Source organism: Globicephala melas, chromosome 3 (assembly GCF_963455315.2).
Source record: "Globicephala melas chromosome 3, mGloMel1.2, whole genome shotgun sequence".
Lineage (NCBI taxonomy): Eukaryota > Metazoa > Chordata > Mammalia > Artiodactyla > Delphinidae > Globicephala > Globicephala melas.
In genome coordinates this window covers 127,014,788-127,038,944 of record NC_083316.1, presented here as the reverse complement: position 1 = coordinate 127,038,944, position 24,157 = coordinate 127,014,788, and the positions used below count along the sequence as shown (strand labels likewise).

Here is a 24,157-nt window from a genome sequence, read left to right as displayed (position 1 = left end):
GACACACAGCCAGACCCGGGCAGATAGCACCATCAGATCACAGCCTACCTCCTGGCTGAGCCCAGAGACAGGCTCAGAATCGCTCTCGGGAAGTCAGCAGGGCTGCCTCATCCAAAAGCGCAGGTTGTACGAGGCACAGACAATGCCCTGGATGGACTTTCAGGGGGGACTGAGATGCTATGGAACCCATATTCCCATCCCAGCCCTCTGATCACAGCGACGACCACAGTCCAACAACCTGCAGTGGTTTGAAATTAAATGCGGTGTCTACATGAGCTGGCATCACCCGTTTTTGTCTTTAACGTTCACCACAGTGTGTCCTAGGCACTGACTGAGATCTCTAATTACAAAGTCAAATCATACATTTATTTACCCTTGCTTGTTTTAACTTAATTGGCTAGATAGGGAAAGAAACTCTCTGGAAATTGTCATTCATGTGTTCACAGGTCCTCCTTCCAGTCCCATAAAAAAATGGGACATGGACAGCTGTCTATTTTATGCGTTAGAAAATAGTTCTGCTTAGATCCTTGGCTAGTTTGATTTGGTATTCTTGCACCTTGACTGCTAGTAAGAATATTGCAAGGCTTTTTATAAAGGATATCACTTACATTACTAGAACCATAAAAGGTACTAAAATAAAGCTATAAACGAAATTATGAATAAAATATATATAATGAAGACATATACTTACATGATTATTATATGTGAATTATATATTTTAAATCTTTTTGTATTGTTTTTGCAATATGTTTTTTGTCTGTTTGTTTGTCTTTAGCTATTTATGATGTTTGAAATGGTAAAAAGTACCCAGAATAAAAATTTGTATTCAAAAAAAAAAAAAGAAAATAGTTCTGCAGGAGAAGAGTCAACATCTGCCATCCACCTGACTTACTGGGAGAAGGAAATACCAGTAAATGCTCACTGACTACACTGTTAGTCTAAACTCAGTATGCCATTTCCTCAGTACAGGAAGTCCTTGTATTTTATGACCCACTGTTTTCCTAGAAACCTCATCAGGGGGTAACCGGGTCACTGTTAAGCAGACTGTGAAAATGAGGTAATGTTCACCTGTCAGACTGAGCCAGATTTAAAAGATCGACACAGTGTGGCTAGAAGGGGTTGCTTACAAACTGTGGAAGGGAGTCAATGTGAAATTGGTAATAGCGTTTGGAAAAAGCAACTTGGCAATATAAAAAACTCTACAGTGCACACTGTCTAGCAATTGCGTCTCTAAGCACCTCTAGATGCTTATCTTGGAGAAGTATTTATACATGTCCACAAGAAGGAAGGCATACGAATATTCACTGTCATAATACTAAATGACACTACAGATGATACATGACTTGACAGGCTACGAAACTACAGCACATCTATTCTCTGAGATACTATTTAGCAATTAAAAAGAATGAGATGAAACCAGGTATATCAGCATGGAAGGCTTTCTGAGATATTGTCAAAGAAAAAAAGCGAGGCAGATGAACACTACGTGTAATAATTTTTTTAATTATGTTAAAAAAACGCACAAAACCAATTTTTGCTTTATGTATTTCTCTACATAGGAATACAGTGTGTAAATGCATTCGCAGGACCGAGAAACACACACAGTGGGTCCCAGAGTGGAGGAGACTCAGGGTGGAGGTGGAGTGTTCAAAAGGTACTTGTGCTGTCTGTATTTTCATAAGTATGTATTGATGAGTTATTTGGGGAATTAAATTTACATACCTTTTTTAAAAGTTATTCTTTTATTCACATGCTTTCATTTTCTTCCTTTTCTCAAGTCTTGGCAAATGTCTATAATCAACCAGTGTTTAAGGGCACATTTTCCTCAGCCTGATCTTCTACCCATCTATATACAGATGTCCTCTCCTGCACCTCCCCACAGACCTGCCCACATGGGCTACGTGAGGTGGAATAATCACCGGATTTACAGTTCTGACAAATAAATATAAAACTGGAGTGGTAAGGAATTACTTACTATTTGAATAAATATAAAACTGGAGTGGTAAAATAATAATATAATATTCCTTATTACAATATATTATATGATAAGATGATTCTTATATTATTTAATATAAGAATATAAATGTTATAGGTTAATATAAGAATCATCTTAATATTTTTCTCTATTTTCCAATCTTATACAATGATCATGTCTTAATTATCTAACTGGGAAAAAGTCTAAACCAGTGATCTCAGTGGGAATGATTTTGCTCCCCCACCCCGGGACATTTGGCAACGTCTGGAGACACTTTTGGTTGTCGTAATTTGGGGAGCGGTTGCTACTGGCACCTAGTGGGTAGAGACCAGGATGCTTCTACACATCCCGCGATGCACAGAACAGCCCCACAACAAAGGGTTATCCAGCTCAAACGTCAACAGTGCCCACGCTGAGAAGCCCTAACCTAAGTACACTGCTCATAAGTAACAAACCCCTATTTATGTTCCACTTACTCACTTTCTTTGTTTCTCTGATTATTTAATAGGTGGAGCGGGGAGCCTGGGGTCATACCTGAACAATGAACTGGTAGATCATAACCAGGCTGACCACCATGGTGATGTTGGCCAACAGGGAGAAGATGGACAGGACTCGGAGGTTTCTGACGAACACCAGAAGCACCAGGAAGGGCAGGAAGGCGAGCATGTAGAGTCTCGAGTCCATGGTGGGGGTCAGGATCACCGTCTCGTTGTTGTGGCAGTTGGTGGTGGTCCCATTGGCTGCTTCTATCACCTAGAACGAGGGGAAGAAAAGCTGCAGGGAAACCCTCTCAAATGACAAAGGCCAGTGGCCCTCCCACCAGAAGGGATTCTTGGCTAACGGCTCAGCGTGTGAAGAAGGCCACATAGAAAGTTAGTGGTCGGTGAACTGTCTTTGGAGATCTTCGTAATTGTTAGCCACCTGAATGTCTGAACTGGATTTGATCACATCTTACCTAAAGACAGGAGGACAGCAAGACATCTTGAGGTTTCTCGACGCCCTGGGTCTCTCTAAAGTATTTTTTTTCTTTTAATTTTCATTTATTTATTTATTTTTTGCCACGCCATGCAGCATGCAGGATCTTAGTTCCCTGAGCAGGGATCGAACCTGTGCCCCCTGCAGTGGAACTGCTGAGTCTTAACTACTGGACCACGGGGGAAGTCCCACGCCCCGGGTCTTTAGATAAAATCAAATGACACTGACACTGTTCTACGTAAAGTGTTAAGATCTCAATTCTTGTGTTGAACAAAACTGGCTTGGAAGAGATCCTAAACAGGAAGTCCACTCATCTCTTGCCAGTCTCTCTTTTTACCAGGGCCTACCTGTTTGAAGTTGTCAGCCAGAAAGACAAAATAGACACAGCAGAATCCCAGCTGCGTGACGATTAGGAAGAAGTCCACAGTGTGCCTGCAGGTGGGGAAGGAAGGAAGACAAAGATCGTAATGATAGCAAGCAAGACTGCCAGAGAGACAGGTGTTTGAACAGCGCTTATTCCCAAGTCATCACAGACCCTTCCCATCAGGTGACAAGGATGAGTGTGCCCAGGAAAGAGGAGAAAATGTGCCACGTGTCACTGGTCTAGAGCCTTAGAGGAAGGTGAAGGAGGTGCTATCTGTGTGGTTCCCGAGGTCCCCTTCCTGGCTTCATGTCAGGAGTGCTGCACGCGGTCAGGCAGACTCGAGACAGTCCTGAGACTGCACTGGCCGGGGCGGAGCACATACACCAGGACCACTACCCAGCCCCTTGGCTACCCGCTTCCCATAGCCCTCCTATCCCCTCTCACACTGTTTGTCCTAAAGCTACAGGGAACCCTCAGCATAAAAGCCCAAGAAGTGGACCCCTTCACAGATCTCTTTCTATAACTTGCATCTAAGAACCAACTGACTCTCACATAAGGACACAGAAATTGATGTACCAAAACAGGCTGCTGGTTGAAGCACTGTTACAACAACAGCTGGTAACAACCTAAGGGGTCATCAAAAGGAAAATGATTAAATTATAGGCCATTATGAGATGAAACAGAATACAACAGATAAAAAGAATATGTTAAATCTACATGTGCTGATAAAGAAATGTCTAAGACCTTTAAGGGAAAAAAACAAAACAAGTTTCCAGTCAGTATGCATAGTATGGTAATTAGTATAAAAAATGTTAAGAATGTGTGTATGTTTGTACATATTCAGAAAATTCCAAAAGAAAACCCATGCAGCTGTGACCGGGATATACTTTTACTCTTCACTTTATGTTCTCCTATCTTGTTCCAAAAAAAAAAATTTTTTTTTAACCACCAGCACACATTAATTTTATTAAAGGAAGGCAGGGAGGGAGGGAGTAAGGAAGGAGGGGGAAGGTATGGGGCTAGAGGGAAAGAGAGGAGGAGGAGAGAGGAAAAAAGAGATGAAGAAAGGAAGAGGAGAGAAGAAGAGAGGTCAAGAAAGAATCAGCTAACAACCAACCAACCAACAGTGGTCACTTGGCAATCTGGCTTCTCCCAGGCACAGAAAACGACTTTGCTGAAAGAATTACATAATCCTGCATCACAGGAAGAAGCTTACTATGTGTGAAGGTAAAAGTCTCCCTATGACCACAACAAGGAGTTTTTCTGGAGAACATAACTTTAAGGTGATTCAACTTTTTTTTAAAAAAAAGGATTCAGCCCTCGATGTTATCAATTTTCTACATCTACATGTACCGTTTCCTCAAATAGGAAACAAACAGTAGAATATTCCTCTCCAGGCATCTGAAAAGTTACCATAAGGAGAAACTTCCAAACACCTCCCAACCCAGCTCCTGAAACGTCTCTTTCCCTAACAAACCCATTTGTTCTGGCTCACCTCACCTCCTCCTTGAAGCCTTCCTTCTCCTGCCCAGTACCCTGCCCTGAAAGCTCCTATCACGTGCGCTTCTCATCTGCCACAGCACGGCGGACAACAGCGTCTTTAGGGCTCCTCCCTCTCAGGGCTCCTGCGGTGTATTTCTAGCTCATGACTCTCTCTACTGGTATATCCTTTTCCTGATCTCTTGTTCTCAAGATTCCCATGCATCTTTCTCCGTCTATTGGAGTGCCAGGGCTACATAATATCCCTCAGGGAAACCCCCCTCCCTATACCTAAAATTGTTTTGTACCACTTATAAGAGTGTGCTTAAATATATCTGTTAACCAAACAAGGGGATGAAATATAATCACTGGTCACAAGCTGTCAAAGCTGGGAGAGCCCTTCAATGTCTTTCAGGGCAGGACCCAAGTTTTACCAATGAGGAAACTGAGGCCCACGGAAAGGAGAGGTCACACAGCCCAGGGTCACACAAATGACCACTGGCAGAGCTAAGCTAGAACTCAAGTCCACAGACCCAAGCAATGCTCTTCTCACGAGCTGCACTGTCTCCCACACCTCACCTCCCTATCCGAAGGCCTCCACACCCGGCGGCCACAGCCGCAAAGAAAAAGGAAACCCATTACCTTCCCCAGTGGGCGTTGTTCCGGAGCCAGGAGACGGGGGTGGCTTCCAGGCCATACATCACCGTCTCCCCATAGTCCACAAAGGGCTTGTTCAGTCTGGGAGGAGGGGAGGGAGAGGAAGGGCAGAGTGCAGGGGTCAGACAACGACAACAACAGAACAAACACAGCTCACGGGAGACCTGGGCCGGTTCCCCATCAGCCACCCTAGGCATACCGCTGAGTCCTGGGTCTGATGCTTTCAAGGAGCAGAAGTCTTATGTCAATGGGACGATTACTTCCCTTATAATTAACAACCATCTGGTAAACCTTTTCAATGGGGTAAATATTACAAAGCACGTAAAACCAGAATGTGGTCTCTGTCCACTGGATATAAGTAAGTGCGACAGATGACAGCAAGCTAAAGAAGAACACAAAAATCGCCAGGGAAAGGCAGTGCTGCGATGACTAGCAGCCACCTTCAGCCGGCACAGAGTCCAGAGTGATCTGTGTTAAGTGCTCACTTTCAGTGTTGGCAACGGAACCCCAAAGGACAATCTGTCACTCGAGAAGTGGCTCGGAGGGCTCTCACCTGCGGCAGAAGTGGTGAGCGCACTTCACCAGGATACCCATGCAGTGCACAGCCACGAGGCCTATCACCAGCAGGCTGAGGGGACCCATCTGCAGACAGGCGTTGTGGGTAAGAGGGGGAGAGACAAGCAGACAGAATTAGAACTGGATTTGCAAATGATCAGAACTTTACTAGGGAACCTTCCAATGACAGAACTTCCGGCAGAGCTTTCGAGAGACAAACGTGCTCACAGAGGTGAGCTGAGTAGGACGGGCATCATCTGAACCTCAGCAGGCCTTCTAGAGAATTAATCTCCCAGAGGAGAATGACACAAGATAAGGCTATTCCGAGACTGTTGCCAATCGGCAGAATAGAAGGCTCCTGGGACTGCGTGGGAAGAAGAGACAGGCTAAGGGGTGGTGGAAGGGGGAGAGTTCTCTCCAGAGCAATGCCACAACACCGTCCTTAGCGGAGGACAATCCCCGTCTCTAAGCTTCTCCAACTTTAAAAGAAACCAGAATGGCTTTGGATAGGCAGCCTATAGGGGGAGAATCATGAAAGGAAAAAAATAAGATTCTCAGAGTTGGCCATCTAAGGGTAGGGCATGGAAGGACTGTGTAGAAAATGGACAGACTTCTGCTACTAACTCATTAGTTAATATTACTGATAGAAACTTCCAGAAACTTTTCAAGTACCTCCTCCTCGCCTCAAAGTAAGCTCCATGAGGAAAGGAATCATTGTCTGTTTTTATTCACTGATAATATTCTAAGAGTCTAGAACAGTGCCTGGCACACAGAAGATCCTCAATAAATATCTTTAGATGATATGTATATGTATAACTGATTCACCTTGTTATAAAGCAGAAACTAACACACCATTGTAAGGCAATTATACTCCAATAAAGATGTAAAAAATATATATATATCTTTAGATGAATGAACACCTGAACTTTGCTTTTTCTCAACTGAATTTGAAAAAGAAAAGCTTCCCATTTTAAAATGTTTTCCATAAAGTAAATGAAAATAAAACCACTGTCTCCTAAAATGTGTCACAATACTTCCTTGCACCGACACAGACCCTTACCAAGATGCCTGCATTTTTCACGGCCAGAGGCAGCCCCAGGAGTCCTGTGCCAATGTTGCCTTTTAATAGGTGGATCAGGGTCTGGAACCATCTGAAGTGGGAAGAAGGCAGACAAGGGCATGTTAACAATAATGAGAGCTAGCATTTACTGAGCACTTAGCACTGTGCTAAGTGCCTTCATGAGTTATCTCATTCAATTTCCAGAACAACCCTATGAGATAGGTATTAACTTCACCTTATGCATGAGGGAGCAACTTGCTCAAGGCCACGTACCTTGAGTGTGAGCCTAGATTCAAACCCAGGCTGTCTAGCCCCTGAGCCCACTCTGTTAGTCACTGGGCTATAAACTCTGTTCCCTGAAGCATCTGAAAAGTCCACCTCTCTTGGAGATTACATCAGAGGGACAGTGGGGGTCTGCAGTCCCTGGTGTACTTTTTATTAAAAAAAAAAAAAGTCAAATGCCTAAGATTGGAGAAGCCCTCTTCACACAGTCACCTAGTTTATCCTTCTGCCTTGAGGACACAGTTTTCCCTCATCTGTTGTACAGACTGTCCACTTGAAGCTGCAACTGTAAAGTCTCTCAAGTGTCCTCATTATTTTTTCACTCAACAAATACCATCTATAATGTGTAAAACATTGTGTTAATGCAATGGTGGAAATCAGCATGAACCAGATATGGACCTCAGTCTCTAAAAACTAATAAAAGTCTCTAAGGAGATAAAGCAGACACGTTAACAACCACCCAAGGTAGAAAGATCCCTGTCCTTGGAAGAGTCCAGGAACAGTGCCCAGGGAGGGGCAGGGAGGTGAGGGTTTGTAGCGTGCAGAGACCTGAGCTGAGCCCAGCTGGGCCCTACGTAGGGCTCTGTGTGTGTGCCAACAGGGAAGAAGAGCCTGGGAACACTCGCCCAGACACAGGCGTGAGCACCAACACAGAGGAGTGCATCAGCTCTGTGGCCGCTCAGGTTGGGTGAGGGTGGGCATTCCATACAGAATGGGAGCTCCTCAAAGGACTTACGTCAGTGGCCTCATCTTTAGCATTTTCCATCCTCTGTTACTCCAGCAGGATACGGAAAAGATCAAACATGGTACCACAGACTTAATCAGGATTTGGCCCCTGGCACTGTCTGGAAATTCTTCTGTGCAAATAACCTAAATACGTCATAAATGATGCTTCCACATATTTCTTCAAATCTGCAATTCAGTAGAAACTGAAAGCAAGTCATGTGTTAACTTGTAAAGACCGTAATAAATAAGACCCATCTACACTCTCTGGAAAGGAATTTTACTTTCGGTAACCTTTCTCCCTCTATCTCCAGGAAGAAAATCTCTTGACCTTCCTACCGTCTCCCAAGCTTCTCAGACAAGATGAAGAAAACTGCTTCAAGTCTGAATGAGAAGAGGCAAGCGCTCTCCTGGATTAAACTAAAGGACAGTAAGGGTCCAGGGGTGACTCATTCATTATCAGTGGCCAGTGACCAGGAGATTAAGTGCAGGATGATGGACTAAGCAAATTTCTATCTTGGCCAATGTTTAATCCACTTAAGGGCAAAGATAAGCACTGTATCCAAACCACCTGCCTACCAGAGGCCTCCCCAAAATGCCTCTGAGCTGGGTTTCATGGGAGATCAGGTCCCTCCAGCCCTGGCTCTGCCATTAACTCCATATGGCAACTCCCTTCCCTTCTCCGGTCCTGTTCTCTCGTCTGTAGAGTGAGGGGACTGGACCAGAACACCACACTTCAGCTCTGAAACAGCAGGATTCCAGGCAATTGACCAAAATCATGCTTTTTAATCAATGGCCATGAGCTGGGATTACCCAAACCCATATGACCTATCACAAAATCAACTCCATGGACTGCAGAGTCTTAACTGCAGGGGGTGGGAGGGAGAAATAAGCCTCACACATCTCTGTCATCTCTTTACGCTCCAAATCTGTTCTTGTATACTTGTTTGGTCTTAGGTCCCCTTTATACACTTATGAATTATTGAGGATCCCAAACAGTTTTTGCTTATATGGATTATGTCTGCTGACATATATTATATTATAAATTAAACCAAGAAATTTTAAAACATTAATTTAAAATAACAATAAACCTATTACATGTTAATATAAATAACCAATTTTTAACAAAAAGTAATCTATTTTCCAAAAAGTATAATGTGAGAAGAAGGACACTATTTTCCTTCTTTGCAAATCGCTTTAATGTCTTGTTTCACATCTGGACTATCTTCTGCATTCAAGCTGTTGTGATATGTTGTTTTGGTGGAAGTACCTGAAGAAAATCTGTCCTCACACAGACATGTAGTCAGTATGTATCTTAATAGCCTCTTCCGACAATTGTGATAATTTTTCTTTGATACTACACCAAAACTCGACACATGGAGTGTCTTAGAAGCTAGTTGTAATGTGGAATCTGACCTTTTCATCCTCTCTTACACGAAAACCCACTGGTAATCTTGCTCCTTGGATGGATCTTTTACCCACGCACAATTTTCTAACATCGCCCTTTGGTCATCTGGGAAGATACTGATTCCCTGAGCTATGTGGATCTTCCAACTGCTGGCACATTTCATTACACGATATCAAAAAAAGTCACATTCACTAATATCATTCCTAATCTCATCAGAAAAGTCTTTGAGTAGAGGGAAGCTGTCAAGGTCACAGTGCTGGATACGAGTTTTTTTTTTTTTTCTGATTTTGCTCGAAAGCTCAAATTTCATTGTGGGCAACAAATACTACTGATTGTTTTTCTTGAGGCGACGGTCTCATTACTGTCATTTTCAAGAAAATGTCTGCCCAGTACTCAGGTCTGAATGACCTATACTTTGTTAGCTGTTCAGTAGAAGTATTTTTTTTTTTCAGTAGAAGTATTGCATGTGTACTTTCCATTTTGGCACACAGAATATTAAAAGACCTGTACCGAAGGGTCAAGATTTAACAAAATTAGTAATTTGACTGCTTCATCAAGGACGTGCTTAAGTGAAACCGGCTTATCCTTTGTATACGTATATGTGTGACGGGGAAAAATACGATGACAAGCATAATTTGGTGCCACCGCCTTGATTTACACTAAGGCGCCAGCAATTTTACCCATCATTTCTTCTGAACTATGACTGCAAATGTCAACACAGTGGAAAAACAAATCGCAGCTTAGTATTATTATGAAAACAGTTTTGACGTCGTGGGCTTCTTAAAATGGTCTTGGGAGCCCTGAAGGGTCTGAAGACCATACTTTGCAAGTGGCTGCTCCAGGTCACCTACAGAAGACCAGTTTCAGTCAACTGGTTTCTCAGCCTGCCAGCCTGGAGAAAAAGTGCCAAAGCCTGATCAAGAGCAGTATAATGTAGCTCAATAGGGCAACAAGAAAACTTTGCCCAAAAGAGTAAAAAATGAGGCTGTCATCAAAGCAGTCGACAGCTTGATAACATTCAAGTGTTAGGAAATACCCTCACCAAACACATCATCATGGAAGCATCTGGGGTTCCTATCTGCACCCCTGATTAGGGATTTTTACTGAGCCCTAAACCCTTAGAAGAGCCTGGTGTGTACATGCTTTGTGTACATGGAACGAAGTACATATACTTTGCTTCTTGTACTTCGTTCCATGTACTTTTTACATATTCCCTGGCAGTCCAGTGGTTAGGACGCCACGCTTTCACTGCCAGAGCCCGGATTCAATCCCCACCTGGGGAACTAAGATCCCACAAGCCTCACGGCCAAAAAAAATAATGACAAAAAAAAGAAAAGAAAAAATAAATATGAAAATCTAGACCCCATACGGCAAGCACTGCGTAGACAAGCTGATGCCTAAGAACAAGGAGCAAAAACTGGAAAGGAAACTAGAGAGAGAGAAGCTTGGAAGAAGTATTTCACAGTAACAAGAGTGACTTCTGAAGGGAAGCTATCAAATGTCATTGGCTGCATCTGACACTCCTTCCACCTGGGGGAAGCCAATTAGGTAGGTAAGGTTAGGGAAAAAAGAGGACAGACAGTCCTCACTGCTGCCAGTTGTGGTCTAAGCAATATTTTCCATCAGCTAACACTGCAAGCAAATGGGGGAATCTAAAATAGCATGCCACAGGAGAAAGAAGTTACGGAGACTGAATCTTTATGAGCAGAAAACCAGCTAGAGGTGGAGAGGGGCTTATAACGTGGGCCAACCATCTCCTCTAGTTCTGAGTTCACGAGGGAAAATGCCCTGCATGAGGAGAGATTGCAGCTGGGTGGAGCTTCACCAGTAATGAACTCCAAGAGAAGCTTCCATGGTCTCCTCGGGCAGTCACAGTGGGACAGTGTGAGTCAAGAACGTAATGGATCCCTCTGTTAAGTCACACCCAACCCACAAGGGAACACAGAGCAGGTGATGGCAAAGCTTGAGGAATAAAGAGAAGGGCTGCAAAAGATGGAATGCTGGGGTCCAGAGAAAATGTCGGGGCTCTGCTGACTTTCAGAACTGAGCCAGACAACTCAGTGGAGTAGAAAACCCTCCTCTGAAACTTTTCATTTGAACAGTGAGTCGGTATAGCTTCACGGGGTAGGGGGGGGTCCTCAATTTTATCTTACATTTGGAAAAACTGAGACCCACAGAGGGCCAAACTCACCCAGATGAGACTTGGAATTCAGTTTCCAGGGGTAAGACTTAAGCCCTCCCAAGGGCATGCAAAGCAGATCACCTTTAACAAGGCCTTGAATGTTTTAAGGGCAGGAGAAGTTATTCCTCCCTCTTCCTACTTCTTCCGCCAAATGTCCCAGTTGATTGGTGATGGGGACGGAAGTCTGGGGGAGACTTTGCAAAGGAGGCTTCCAATTGGACTTGGAGGCATGTAAGGTTCTAGCACAGACGACTCATGGCTCTAAATTAAGAGAATGTTCTCTCTAGAAGTTTTTCTGATGTTCAGGCTCTTACTCGGCACCAGCCTTCTGGGACCACACAGGTGAAATGAACAAAGACTAAGAAACAGACTAGAGAGTGGCAGACAAGAAGCGCAAATCTCAGCACCATTACTCACTCAATCTCTTTACCTCTTACTTTCACCTGTAAAGTAGGGAACTGATAAAAATAGGGGAGCAAAAATAACTCTAATGGAGATTACGTTACTAATACAGAATTTAGGAATACGAACCCCACCCAGGAGCGTAGACAGGAACAGCTACTTACGTTGTGCTGTTGCTTTCCCCGAACCGCTGGTAGGATCCCGGGGAAGAGAAGCTGTTCAGGCCTTCGGACGGACTCTCCTCCGGGCTCACGTCGGTGGAGCTGTAGTCACGGTAGTCCTCGTTCCGAAGTCTCTGCGTGGACATGGTAACTGGGGGGACAGGGGCAGTGCTAAGACCTCCAGTGGCTGGGGCCTTTAGCTCCAAGCCTGGAGTCGGCTCTGGGGCAGAAGCAGCCATTGCCACAGTAGTTCAGTGACAGCTGCACTATGGATTAAGTACAATGAGGTTGCCTGATACCAAGAGAAATGAAAAAGGTACAAAGTACACATTGGCGGGCTGAGCTCTCTTGGCTTCTCCCTCGCAACCTATCTAGTCGGTGACACACTCATAAGTTTCTAAATTTGCCCGCACACCTGGACAGAGCAAAGGTGAGGCACGGCTTGGGAGGGATGGGGGAAGACGCAGACAGGCACTTCTAGGCAGCCTTTCCCATTCCTTAGGTTGGGATTAACGACCCCTTCCTTTGAGCTAATTTCTTGGACCCTGAACAATACTGACATTGTATCTACATCCACCTTCCCCAAGAGCAAGCTCTCAGAGGATGGGAACCTAAATATTCCTAGCTGTATTCTGTTTTTCCTCTACATTCGGTCCAGAAAGAGCCTCTTCTGCATTCCAGAAATCCCTTCTAGATCATCTAATTCTGCTCAAACTTGCCACCAGGCCCCAGAGCCACAGATGACCTTCTCTTTCTCTCTGCCGTGATTTCTGGTATGTCCTATACTCTTTGGAGGTCATCAGTGATGCTCATTCCCTCATCCTAGGACTCTTTTCTTGCAACCAGCCTGCATACTGAGAAATGGCAGCTGAAAGCAGCACAAAGGATGACCAGGAGCATGAGACGTGCTCACCACTGGCCCTTGTAGCAACATCTCCCCGCCGCAACCCTTCTCCTTTTTTGCCAATTTTTCAAAAGCTGGTGAAAGAAGAAACCCTTCCTATTGTGTGCTGAGGAAGGATGGTGAGGGTGGTGTCCCATGAGTGGAGTTTTTAATAATTATACACCAGAAAAGAGAAATACAAGGACTTCGCTAAGATACACTATAAGGATACATTTTGAGAGCTGTGTAGGCTCCCAGAATCCTAGAGACGGTTGCTAAAAGAGCCTTCGGAGGTCACACCAAACTACTCATTTCACAGATGAAGAATCGTTCCCCCAAAAGATGAAGGGACCTGCTCTGCTACAGCCAGGTAGCACCAAGCCGTAAACATACATCCTGACGCCCTGCCTAAATCTGGAAACACCTACTGAATACACTGCCAGCTGCAGTGATGGGATATCATAATGAAAGAGAGTCAACTTCCTCCAAGAATCCACAGTCAAGTAAGGAAGAAAAGGCTCATGAACATTAAAAATTACCAATAAGAATCCTTCCGACACTTGGCAGACTGGCACAACCAGCTGCCTATAAGGGGCTCTCCCCCAGCACGTGGCTGGATGCCCATCCTTAGTCTGATGTGCTATCTCAGATGCCTGGTGAAGAGACAGGACCTCTGATGGCCATCACAACACACCGTCCCGCCCAACACCCATCACTAGCTGCCAGAGGATAGACAGCTCGGTGTCAAGTGCTCCCAGAGGTCCAGTCCCAAGGGACTCTTTGGAAACGGACCCCACCTAGCACCTGAGTGATCCAAGGTTGATCTCATTTTCTCCCACCAACTATAATGGAGGAAGGACCCCACGTAATCTCACGAGGAAAGTGCTTCCAAAGCCAGTGAAGGGCTTGGAAGTCCCAGAGAGGATCCTGCCTCACTTCACCACCATAGCCGACTTTGCTAGATATCTAAGTCAGCATCATTTACTCACGTGGTGGAGGAATTCAAGGAAGTCATCTAAGCTCTGGGGCAATGAAATTCTTAAGAGGGCCAGGAAACAAAAAATCTATTTAGTATCTCAATATGAACAGCTGAAAGCTGCTATTCAGGCAAAAGCAATTAAATTAATTGCTATGAATGTCAGAAGGCCTGGGTGCTAAAGCTGCCTCTAACACCAGTTTGCGCAGTAGCCTGGAACAATTCTCCTTATTTCTCTCGGGTCTTAGTTCCACATGCTCAAAAAGACGGGGCTGGGGCTTCCCTGGTGGCACAGTGGTTGGGAGTCCGCCTGCCGATGCAAGGGACGCAGGTTCGTGCCCCGGTCCGGGAGGATCCCACATGCCGCGGAGCGGTTGGGCCCGTGGGCCATGGCCGCTGGGCCTGCGCATCCGGAGCCTGTGCTCCGCAATGGGAGGGGCCACAGCAGTGAGACGCCGGCGTACCGCAAAAAAAAAAAAAAGGCGGGGGTGTGGGGTACGGTGTACTAAACTATTGCTCTAATATTCCAGGAATCAATTAATGCAATTCTTCATGCAAACAGCAGCTAATTTCTAGTCTCTTCCAATACACCAAAAGCATCTGAGGAACAGAGCCTTCCAGGTGAACCCTGCATATTACTGAGGGAGAGGGACAGAAAACAGGCACTGACAAGTTCCCCAATCCCTCCCCATCAACCAAAAACCACTCTTGCTTACTTGGCACAGACGCTCAATTTATTTCAAACACTGTAAAGAGGCCTCTTTATGTTGTGACCCACAGCAGATTATCACTAAGAAAACTGCTCAGAAAGCAACTGAAATCTACAGATCAAAAGTCCAATGAACAACTGCAGGATGTGGAAGATGTGGCTTGGCAACTGTGTGCATGTTGAAAAAGGAAAAAGAAATGCTACTTATGGGTTTTAGTTGATAAGCCCAACAGAAATCAATGATATCATAATAGATGCCAATTCAACTAATGCAATTCTTGGTTGCACTACAACAAGAGAGAACCCCAGGGAGATGACAGACTGTTCTTTTTTGCCATACCTTGTACTCCAGGCAGCACGCTATAAAGTGGATAATGATAAACTGCGGTATAGCCAGGGGTCAGCACCAAGGTCATGAGGGGGAAGAAAACCAGCTAAATAAAGAACGGTTGGAAGCCCTGAGAAGTTTCAACCTGGAGAACTGGCAACTCGGGAGGTAAAAAAACTGTCTTTAAAATCTGTCCTAGGGATCAGATTTGCTCTGTGGAGCCTCAAAGATTACTCAGAAACAGGATCAGTAGGTGGAAAGTAAAGGGAGGTAGGTCCTTGGCTAGACATAAGAAAGACAATTATCAAAAGGAGTTGTCCAGAGCTTCTCTGGTGGCACAGTGGTTAAGAATTCACCTGCCAATGCAGGAGACGTGGGTTCGAGTCCTGGTCTGGGAAGATCCCACATGCCACGGAGCAACGAAGCCTGGGCACCACAACCACTGAGCCTGCGCTCTACAGCCCATGAGCCACAACTACTGAGCCTGCATGCCACAACTACTGAAGCCCGTGCGCCTAGAGCCCATGCTCTGCAACAAGAGTAGCCACCGCAATGAGAAGCCCGCGTACCGCAACAAAGAGTAGGCCCCGCTCGCAGCAACAAAGACCCAATGCAGCCAAAAATAAATAAATAAATTTATTTTAAAAAAAAAAAGGGGAGTTGTCCAGATGGATCGCTCTAGGAGATAGTTCCTCATCCCTGGAAAGCTCCAAGCAGAAGCCCCTCTCAGAGCTGCTAAGCAGGAATTGAAGCACTGTAGAGGGTGGGTGCGGTCACTCCCTGGAGTGCCTTCTAGGGTTCTTTCTGGCAACCAAGGCGTCCTCCTCTTCTCTCTAGCTGTCCCCACTGAGTGCAAGCCTCCATGGACACCTTGCCTTGGGCTCTCTGTGATGAAACCTGGTTTCTACCGTCTAGTGCTATAATTGCCATTTCCTGCCCTGTGGGAGATTTTATTAGACCCTGTTAACTGTCCAAATGAGTATGGACACTTAATATTTAAGAGTTGTAATATTTAAGAGTTCAAGACCAGCTCTTCCTTCAGGTTCTTGAGGACAATGGACAGAGTTTATACAATATGTGTGGCCCATCAACACAAAGTAAAATCTCCATAAGATATTTAGACTCTAAAGAGTGTACTAAGGGACTTCCCTGGCAGTCCAGTGGTTAAGACCCCACACTTCCAGTGCAGGGGGCGCGGGTTTGATCCCTGGTCAAGAAACTGAGATCCCACATGCCACGTGGCACAGCCAAAAAAAAAAGTGTACTACATAAGAAAAGTCTGCATGTTTACTGGCAAACATATATATGTATACATTGTTTTTTTCAAGTGTACATTCAACCAAACTTGCATTGAAATACCGACTATTTGTATAACCCTGATAAATTTCCTTATATAAACCATTTTTAATTAATCAATATTCTCATTATTTTAAGGTTTTTTCCACTTATTTTATATCTACTCTTCCTTGAATCTACACAGTACACACACTGATGATCTTTAGTTGTAATATAGTAATATAATGGTCCATCATTATATTAATAAAATAATTTGCTTCACTAGCTCCCAACTGTTGGCTTTTGAGCTTTTGTTTTTGGACTATCTTACATCATAGCTAAAAAAATTCCTACAAATAGTTTCTAGTTTTCAAGTCATATCCTTGGAGTAGAGCTAGATGAATCGGCTTTTCTATGGTTATCACCATACAAATGACTGAACTAACATACAGTGTCACTAGCAATATATGGACATGCCTATCTTTTCATAACTCTGCCAACTTTGGATTTTACCTTTTTTTTTTTTTTTTTTTTTTTTTGGGCCACACAGGTTGTGGGATCTTAGTTCCCCGACCACGGATTGAACCTGGGCCCCAGCAGTGAAAGCACTGAGTCTTAACCACTGGACTGCCAGGGAATTCCTGGATTTTATCATTTTTATTTTTGCTATTTCTGATGAATGGGTGGCTCCTTGTATTTATTTTATTTTACGTTTCTTTAATTTCCAACAAAGACCACTGATAATAAAAACTGTAAGAGCATCTTTCCCCCACCTACCAGACTCATACTTTTGGAAATACTAAACTCATTTTTGAACTTACTTTTGAATATACTAAAATGTTCTCAAGATAGCTATTTAAGACTTAGTGATCAAATTCTATTCCAAATTCAGTACAATAAACAAGATAAATTCCAATAACGGAAGGAGAATCCATCTGTATGAGTTTGTAGGTCTCTTTCAGGGCACACGGGAAGGTCGGGGAGAGGAAAAGAGGAGGGAGGGAGAGGCAGTACTAAAGTGTTAGCTTCATTACTAAAATTTAAACAATACTTCTAAGGGTGACTTGTAAACACATAAAAAATTATCCTCTAAAAACCATTAGAACTAATAAGCTCAGCAAAGTTGCAGGATATAAGATCAATATACAAAAATCAGTTGTATTTCTTTGTACTTTCAGTGAACAATTTGAAAACAAAACTGAAAAAACAGTTCTATTTACAATAGCATCAAAAAGAATCAAATATTCAGGAAGAAATTTAGCCAAGTAGGTGTAAGACTTGTACATGAAAACTATAAAACATTGTTGAAAGAAATTAAAGAAGACCTAAATAAATGAAAAACATCCCAATATTCATGAATTAGAAGATTTAATACTATTAAGATGGCAATATTCCCTAAATTGATCCACAGATTCAATTGAATCCCTATCAAAATCCCAGCTTCCTTTCTGCAGAAATTAACAAGCCAATTCTAAAATTCATATGGAAATTGAAGAGGCCCAAATTAGCCAAAACAATTTTGGAGAAAAAGAACGAAGTTGGAGGACTTCCCAATTGCTACACAAAGCTACAGTGACCCCAAGACAATACAGTATTGGCATAATGACAGACAGATAGATCAACAGAATAGAATTTAGAGTCCAGAAATTAACTCTCATACCTACGGTCAATTGATTTTTGACAAGGGTGCCAAGACAATTCAATGGAGGAAAAAATAGTCTTTTCAACAATTGACACTGGGACAACTGGATATCCACGTGCAAAAGAATGAAGTTGTAACTCTACCTCACACTATATATAAAAATTAACTCAAAATAGGTCAAAGACCTACATGTAGGGGCTAAAACTATAAAAACTCTTATTAGAAAACATAGGTATAAACTTTTGTGACCATGGATTAAGCAGAGTTTCTTATATACGACAGCAGAAGCACAAGAAAAAATAGGTAAATTAGACCTAATCAAAATTTAAAATGTATATGCCTCAAAGGATACCACCAAGAAAGTGAAAAACAACCCACAGAATGGGAAAAATTTTCTGCAAATATATTACACTTCAATAATAAAGTGAAAACCCAATTAAAAAATGGGCAAAGGATCTGAATAATATTTCACCGAAGATGTGAAAATGCCAATAATCATCTGTAAAAATACTCAATATCCTTAGCCATCAGGTAAATGAGAAACAAATATCACAATGAGATACCACTTCACACCCACCAGCATGGCTAGACTCAAAGACAGATAATAATAAGTATCCGCAAGGACGCAGACAAATTGTAGAGGGTTCCCTCTTACACTGCTGGTGGGAATGTAAAATGGTGCAATCACTTTGGAAAACAGTCTGGCAGTTCCTCAAAAGGCTAAACATAGTTACCATATGATCCAGCAATGATTCCACTCCTAGGTACATACCAAAATGAAAATGTATGTCCATAGAAAAACATACACACAAATGTTCATAGCAGCATTATTCCTAGTAGCCAAAAAAACCCCTGATAAATGGATAAATGAAATGTGGAATATTCATACAATGGAATATTATTCAGCAATAAAAAGAAATGAAATACTGATAGATGCTACAGCGCAGATGAACCTTCAAGACATTATTCTAAGGGAAAGAAGTCAGTCACAGAGGATCATATAGTGTATGATTTCATTCATATGAAAGTTCAGAATAGGGAAACCTATAGAGAAAAAGTAGATTAGTAGTTGCCTAGAGTTTGCGGTAGGGAGTTGGGAGGGATTAGGAGGTGACAGCTAAAGGGTTCAGAGTTTCTTTTGGGTGATGAAATGTTCTAAAATTGATTGTGTTGACGGTTGCACAACTTTGTGAGTTCAGTGGAAAAGCTATTGAATTGTACACTTTAAATGGATGAATAGTATGCTATGTGAATTATATCTCAATAAAACTGCTAAAAAAAAAAAACAAAACAGATTTCTGGGCCCAATCTGATTCAGCCTGAGCATTTTAATTTTAACGAGCTTCTTAGATGATCCCGATTACAGGCAGATTTATATAAAGCACTATGAAAAAAAACATATAGGGCTTCCCTGGTGGCACAGTGGTTGAGAGTCCGCCTGCCGATGCAGGGGACACATGTTCATGCCCCAATCCGGGAGGATCCCACATGCCACGGAGCGGCTGGGCCCGTGAGCCATGGCTGCTGAGCCTGCGCGTCCGGAGCCTGTGCTCCGCAACGGGAGAGGACACAACAGTGAGAGGCCTGCATACCGCAAAAAAAAAAAAAAAAATATATATATATATATATATGATCTCATGATAGGTATACCACAGGCCTCACCTCCTACCAAAGTTCATGGATTGGTGATAATACGCAGACTAAAAGTGCTACCTATTATTCTGAAACAATTACATTCTCTGGAACCCAGAGAAACAGCGAATTCTCTAGATATATACGTTCTCTTCTCTGTTGCTGGAATTCCAAAAACATGAACAAGGACACAGACTGTGTTCCTATACGTGGTCTACAGGGAGGGAAGTGAACATTTCTGACATCCACAAGATTTATTGTAGAGGACATCAGATAGGACTCCATCTGATCTACCAAAAAAGTACATTCCCTAACTTGAGACTCCTGCCTGAGAGGCTCTGGTGCAAGGACAGCCGCAAAACAGCTGCTGACATCAGCAGGCTCTGCACGGAAGCAGCTGAAAGAGCAAACACACTCACGTTTTACCCACAATTATAAAAACCTCTAAATGTTAGGACCAGGCATGACTGACAGGTAACCAAGCTCCAGTTTCCCATTTATAGGTGAGGAAACCAAGCCCCCAGCTGGTTAACAGTTTGGGATTAGGATACAGCATATCCGATTCCTAGTCCAGTGTTCTTCCTAACACACCATCTATTCTCCCCAAAATCTCCCTGGGAACAAAGCTGGGGCAGGATTAGGTCTACAGGGGGAATCCTGAATAATAAAAAGTACATGAGTTCAGAGCCTAGTTGTGTGACCCTGATCTCCCTTTGTCTCAATTTCCTCATCTGAAAAATGTCATTGAGAATGCTTACATAAAAAAAAAAAAAAAGAATGCTTACATCACAATATTGTTACGAGGTAGAAGGAAAAGATGTTAATTATGTTGCCTGGTACATAATGGACCCTCACTAATGGCAGCAACTGTGTTATTACCAGAGAGAAGTTCAAGGACGGAAGTCAGAAGTTCAAGTCAGGGAGTCACTACACAAATAAAGCGCTGCAGGACTTCCTCCATTCCATCACTCTGGAGAGCTGAGCCAGGTCTCCATCTCGGAAACAGTGATCTATGTGCCAAGAGCATCCCAGTAACCCATGTAGACAGATTCCTGAACTTCATGGAAAAGGGAAGCACAGAGGAGTCTTTCCTACTAGAGAGGGTCATTGAGAACTGGCCCCGGGTGTCAAGGATTCCAAGAGAAACATATGGAAGGAAAAAGAAGAGACAGCACCAAATACAGCATCAGGAGGTTTCTCTTTTTGCATATGCAGAATATCCTATCTACTGGACCCCACACTCATTAACTAGAGACTAGCTTTGTGTGCTCAGACCCAGTAAGGCCCGGCCAAAGGAAGGAGGTACAAGATTCCGCCGAGATCTGGGTTAAGACAATGTGAGCTTCCTCTATGGGAAAAAGAGAAAGCTAGCCTAGGACTCAGTGGGTAGTCACACACCTCTGGAAGAAAGTATGAGGACCAGTCAGCAAAAGTAGAAACCAAAGTCCACTCACTCAGCCCAGCTCTAGGATCTCACTTCAGGTCAGGATGGAAAGAAAGAATATACCATTAACAGCAATGACTCTTCAGCATCTGACCCTGGAAGAGGTATCAAGAACTTAAAGAACTGAGACACTCACTGGGGAAGAGAGGAGGGATAAAAAGAAGGAAAAAGTGGAATATTTAACATGAGAATTGTTATCTGAGCAAAGGGGAAAAATAAAGCATTCACAAAAGTGCACCTCGGTTCCATCTACCCTACCTCACATTCCACATGCTAACAAGTCCAGTCCTAGAATTTCAAAGAACTTCTGAGTTAGAAGAAAACTGAATTTTTTTTTTTTTTTTTTTTTTTTTTTTGCGGTACGCGGGCCTCTCACTGCTGTGGCCCCTCCTGCTGCAGAGCACAGGCTCCGGACGCGCAGGCCCAGCAGCCATGGCTCACGGGCCCAGCTGCTCCACGGCATGTGGGATCCTCCCGGACCGGGGCACGAACCCGTGTCCCCTGCATCTACAGGCAGACTCCCAACCACTGCGCCACCAGGGAAGCCCGAAAACTGAAAATTTTATCTAGTCTGACCCTCTACCCAACACAATGACCTAATCTACAACATTCCCAAAAGTAATTGCCCAGTGACAATGACCTCCAGAGACAGGGACTGCCATGCTCTGTGTTGCAACATGCTAGAGCGCTAATTCTTTTAAAGTTCTTATGCTCACCCCCAAACCACTTCCTTTATGGTACTTCCATCCACCGTCCCAGTTGTGGTCTCTGGAACATTACAAAAGAAATGGAATCCACCTCCTTACACTGCCTTTAAAATAGACAAAGCTCTGAGCACGTCAAGCTGCCACAGGGATGAGGCCAAATGAACAGATACATGCTTTAAAGGGAAAACAAGGACTCAAGAGCAGACAATTATAAATGGCACAATCAGAAAACAAAGGGAGAGAGACTTAATATGATCATCAGAGCAGGCTCTGTTGCATAAGGCCTCCACCCCAAACAGTCTCAAACCCAGAGGGAATGGTTAAGTCTTTTGTGTCCTCTTGACTTCAAGAACATCTTTTAAAAAAACACACTCTAAACATACAATCACGTTAATTACTGTAGACTAGCCTCTTAACAAGAATCAAAGAGGGCCTTGATCATATTTAAAATAATAAAAGTCAAAACCATTTTCAGCTATCAGCATTTAGCTTAGATATAATACAGAGATAGGTAGAAAGAAGAGGTGGATTTCATGATAACCTAGAAATAAGTAGAGAAACTGCTTCCTGGACAACTGAATTAAACCTTTTTGCAAGGGAAATACTAATATACAGGAGAAAAAATCTCTCTGAATAGATAACAAACAGACTGAGATGCAGAGAATGTCACAGCAGAAGGAGACCTTAGGGATTCCACCCCATCACTGTTCAGACTGGGAAACCTAAACCCAAGCAAGATTGGGAGTCACCCAAGGTTGCAAATCAAGTGTCAGAACTAGAACAAAATCTCCTGATTCCCCAGTCTCAGTTCTTTCCATTACACCACGCTGCTATCTTCTTTTGGCAAGCAAAACATCCATCCGAATGACCAGCATTCCCCAAATCTAACAAGCTATATTAAAAATAAAGCAAAGGTCTTGACATTCTTCAAGTTAATGTTAGGGCTCTCCACAACCTCAGCTGTGAGCCACCTACCCTCCCAGGCGCATACTCTGCTTCTTATTTCATATTTTGGTATGACTTACACAAAATTGCAGAACGCTTAGAAACAAAACCTACAGAATGATGAGTTTGCAGAAAAATCGGTGAACACTGAATCAGGGAACCACACCCAGAGCCAAGTCGATCCCGGCGGCGATGGAGAATGCAGAGCTAAAAAGGGAGAGGAATGAAAGAAATGGGGACAGGAAAAGCGTGCTTTTCACCTGTCAAGTTTTCTGCAGGAGGCAGTGTGGTGAAAAGCAAAAAGCCACTGGAGCTCAGGAGACTTGGATTCTAGTCGCAGGGCTGCGACTAACTCATGGGATGACCTTAGACAACCCCCACCGCTTCTTGGACCTCGATTTCCCCACAGCTCTAGAAAGGGGTTGCAAAAGATAATTTCGCTGCATCGTGGTAGTTTCGGTATTCTATGACCCAAAGACCCGCTATTAGCAAGTCCCAAGCAGGGCTCCCGCAGCTGGCGGGTCACCTGCCCGCGATGTCCGGACCCCTCTAGAAAGCGCTCAACAGAAGCTCTAGCTGGTCATTTCGGTGATTCTCCCCGTCTCGGGACCTCAGTTTCCACACCTGTCAAACAGGTCGGGGAGGTCAAGGGAGACAGCGCGAAGGACTAGGGATTCTCCACCTCCCCTCATCCAGGAGGAGTGCCCGCATCGCACCGCAGCTGCGACCGGGATACCGAGGAGACTCGGACCCGCAGCCTAAGCCGGTCGGTGCCTGACCCGGAGCATCCGCTGAGCCCGGAGGAAGGCGACGTGGGTCCAGCAGAAGGCGACGACCGGCCGCCAGCCCCAGGCCATCAGCGCGCGGACTCACCGCTCGGGTTCCGACTCCGGCTCTGGCTCCAGCTTCAGCGCAGCAGCCCACCACTCCCTGCCTCAGCTCGGAGCCCTAGCCATGCCCACCCTCCGCTGCCCAGGCAGCCGCTTCCGGGCGCCATCACGTGATCCAGGCTCCCAAACCCGAGGCCCGGATCACATGCTCCCGCGCGCGGCTGCTCCTCCCCTCTCGCGGGGCTCGGGGGCTCGGCTTCGCAGCACTACCTGGCGGCGGGAGCTGCCTCTGCGGGAAGGACGGTGCTCGCGGGATCTGGGCGTGAGCCGCGCGTCGAAGATCCAGGCCCGGCCGCGAGACCAGAGTCGGAGAGCGCGGTACCCTGAGCTGTGGGCTTGTGAAAGGTGGCTCAGTTTTACCCTAGCCGTACGTTAACACGTCTCACCGAGCATATGTTGCGCTTAATAATCGAGAAATAATGCATCTTTTCCAAACTTTCGTCATACTTCTAAACGTTTGCCCAAACGTGTGGTTGCGACTAGAAATGGGGCAGTGAGGTAAG

General features: G+C 44.2%; 2 protein-coding genes across 14 annotated transcripts in view; one reads left to right on the top strand and one right to left on the bottom strand.

Annotated features, from left to right (window-relative positions):
• The window catches only part of LOC115840788 (ras GTPase-activating protein-binding protein 1), a 354,642-nt gene extending 330,849 nt beyond the window's left edge, over window positions 1–23,793 (bottom strand). For 6 of the 9 annotated variants that reach the window (XM_060296501.1, XM_060296500.1, XM_060296502.1 and 3 more), the window contains exons 1-7: window positions 23,638–23,793; window positions 12,227–12,374; window positions 7,066–7,156; window positions 6,004–6,092; window positions 5,436–5,531; window positions 3,298–3,382; window positions 2,510–2,728 (exon numbers count right to left, since the gene is read on the bottom strand). In XM_060296501.1, coding sequence (XP_060152484.1) covers window positions 2,510–2,728; window positions 3,298–3,382; window positions 5,436–5,531; window positions 6,004–6,092; window positions 7,066–7,156; window positions 12,227–12,369 — 723 coding nt within the window. In that variant the 5' untranslated portion in view covers window positions 12,370–12,374; window positions 23,638–23,793. Of the gene's footprint in view, window positions 1–2,509; window positions 2,729–3,297; window positions 3,383–5,435; window positions 5,532–6,003; window positions 6,093–7,065; window positions 7,157–12,226; window positions 12,375–22,878; window positions 22,972–23,637 lie in introns of those variants that run through there. The other 3 variants (XM_060296490.1, XM_060296491.1, XM_060296492.1) reach the window with 3 other exon arrangements.
• Window positions 23,794–23,852: 59 nt separating this feature from the next.
• The window catches only part of LOC115840783 (proton-coupled amino acid transporter 2), a 75,507-nt gene continuing 75,202 nt past the window's right edge, over window positions 23,853–24,157 (top strand). For all 5 annotated transcript variants that reach the window (XM_060296506.1, XM_060296505.1, XM_060296509.1 and 2 more), the window contains exon 1: window positions 23,853–24,152. The gene's annotated coding sequence lies outside the window, so the exon portion shown is untranslated. The remainder of the gene's footprint in view (window positions 24,153–24,157) is intronic.